Here is a 1,182-nt window from a genome sequence, read left to right on the forward strand (position 1 = left end):
TCTCTCTCGCTCTCTCTTTTTCTATGCACCTTTCTGTTCAGAAAATGAGACAGTGGACTCCTCGGAGTACGAGGTCCCGTGTGGCGTGCGCCAGTGTCCTGCCAAATACACTTGCGGCGATACTTGGATTGGCCCTAATGACGGCATCACTCAGTTTGACAACATCCTGTTTGCTGTCCTCACTGTCTTCCAGTGCATCACCATGGAGGGATGGACCACTGTACTCTACAATGTAAGACCGCTCACGCACAAAAATATACCACTCTTTTTTTCTTTTCTTTTTCTGGATGGTTGCAAATTATTGACGTGCAGCAGTGTTTTGTTGACTCCATTAACACGAGCACCAAGCAGCTTTGGCTCCAGCCCTCTGATGGTACATGAGTGGAGGTCTGCAACCCCTGCATCCTCCTCTCTCACACCGTCTGCCCGTGGATGGAGACACAGTTGATTTCTGTTTTGCTCTCAGCTTGCCATTTTTATTCCATCCATGTTAAGAAATGTATAACCTTCCACAACATGCTGCAAGGGCGGAATTGTGATTAAACTGCCCACCTACTAGTTATAAAAATATGGCAATGCATCTCGTCAAAATGCAATCCAGGATTAATGTACTGTGTGAACATGATAGATTGAAAATTGTCCTTTTTGCTTCTGTTCATCCATGTTTTGTATAGTTTCTTTTATCTGGATCCTCACGGCAAGTTTAGCCAAAAACTATTTTTATTCCTCCATGTTCCTGGATATTTTGTATCATTTATATGTATTTGTATGTATGTTGTTGTGAGCAGAGGTGTGTAGTTTTTTCATCCTGCTTGACTGACATCATCAATTCCTCCTGGTCCACATCACAGAGCAGTGATTGTTTAAAGATTGTTTCAGAATAAGAGTGTGCTGAGACTTAAATGCTGTTGCCCTGTAAATTTGGCACAAGTCAAGGAAGCTGAATGTTTTTATGCTCAAGGACTTAGTCCAGTAGCAGTAGAGTCATATTTTGAATTCCCCTACAGTTATTATAAACAAACCAGGAGAATACTGCATCATGTTCGTAATGAGTACATTGACTCAGAACAATGCTATTGTTTTGCTGTAGAGTTAACTATTCAGACAAGGATGAGGTGCTGCAACTTGCTTGATGAGAATCTGTGTCACACACACAACACACACACACACACACACACATTA

At 42.0% G+C, this 1,182-nt stretch overlaps 1 protein-coding gene across 10 annotated transcripts in view; it reads left to right on the forward strand.

The window, feature by feature from the left end:
• cacna1ea (calcium channel, voltage-dependent, R type, alpha 1E subunit a) overlaps window positions 1-1,182 on the forward strand; it is a 93,701-nt gene that overhangs the window by 59,844 nt on the left and 32,675 nt on the right. For all 10 annotated transcript variants that reach the window (XR_004333459.1, XR_004333460.1, XM_032525673.1 and 7 more), the window contains one exon: window positions 42-232. Coding sequence is in view for 8 of the 10 variants with exons in the window: in XM_032525673.1 (XP_032381564.1) it covers window positions 42-232 (191 nt within the window). In the remaining 2 variants the exon portion in view is untranslated. The remainder of the gene's footprint in view (window positions 1-41; window positions 233-1,182) is intronic.

The sequence above is a fragment of the Etheostoma spectabile genome, chromosome 9, assembly GCF_008692095.1.
Source record: "Etheostoma spectabile isolate EspeVRDwgs_2016 chromosome 9, UIUC_Espe_1.0, whole genome shotgun sequence".
In the NCBI taxonomy this organism is placed as follows: Eukaryota; Metazoa; Chordata; class Actinopteri; order Perciformes; family Percidae; genus Etheostoma; species Etheostoma spectabile.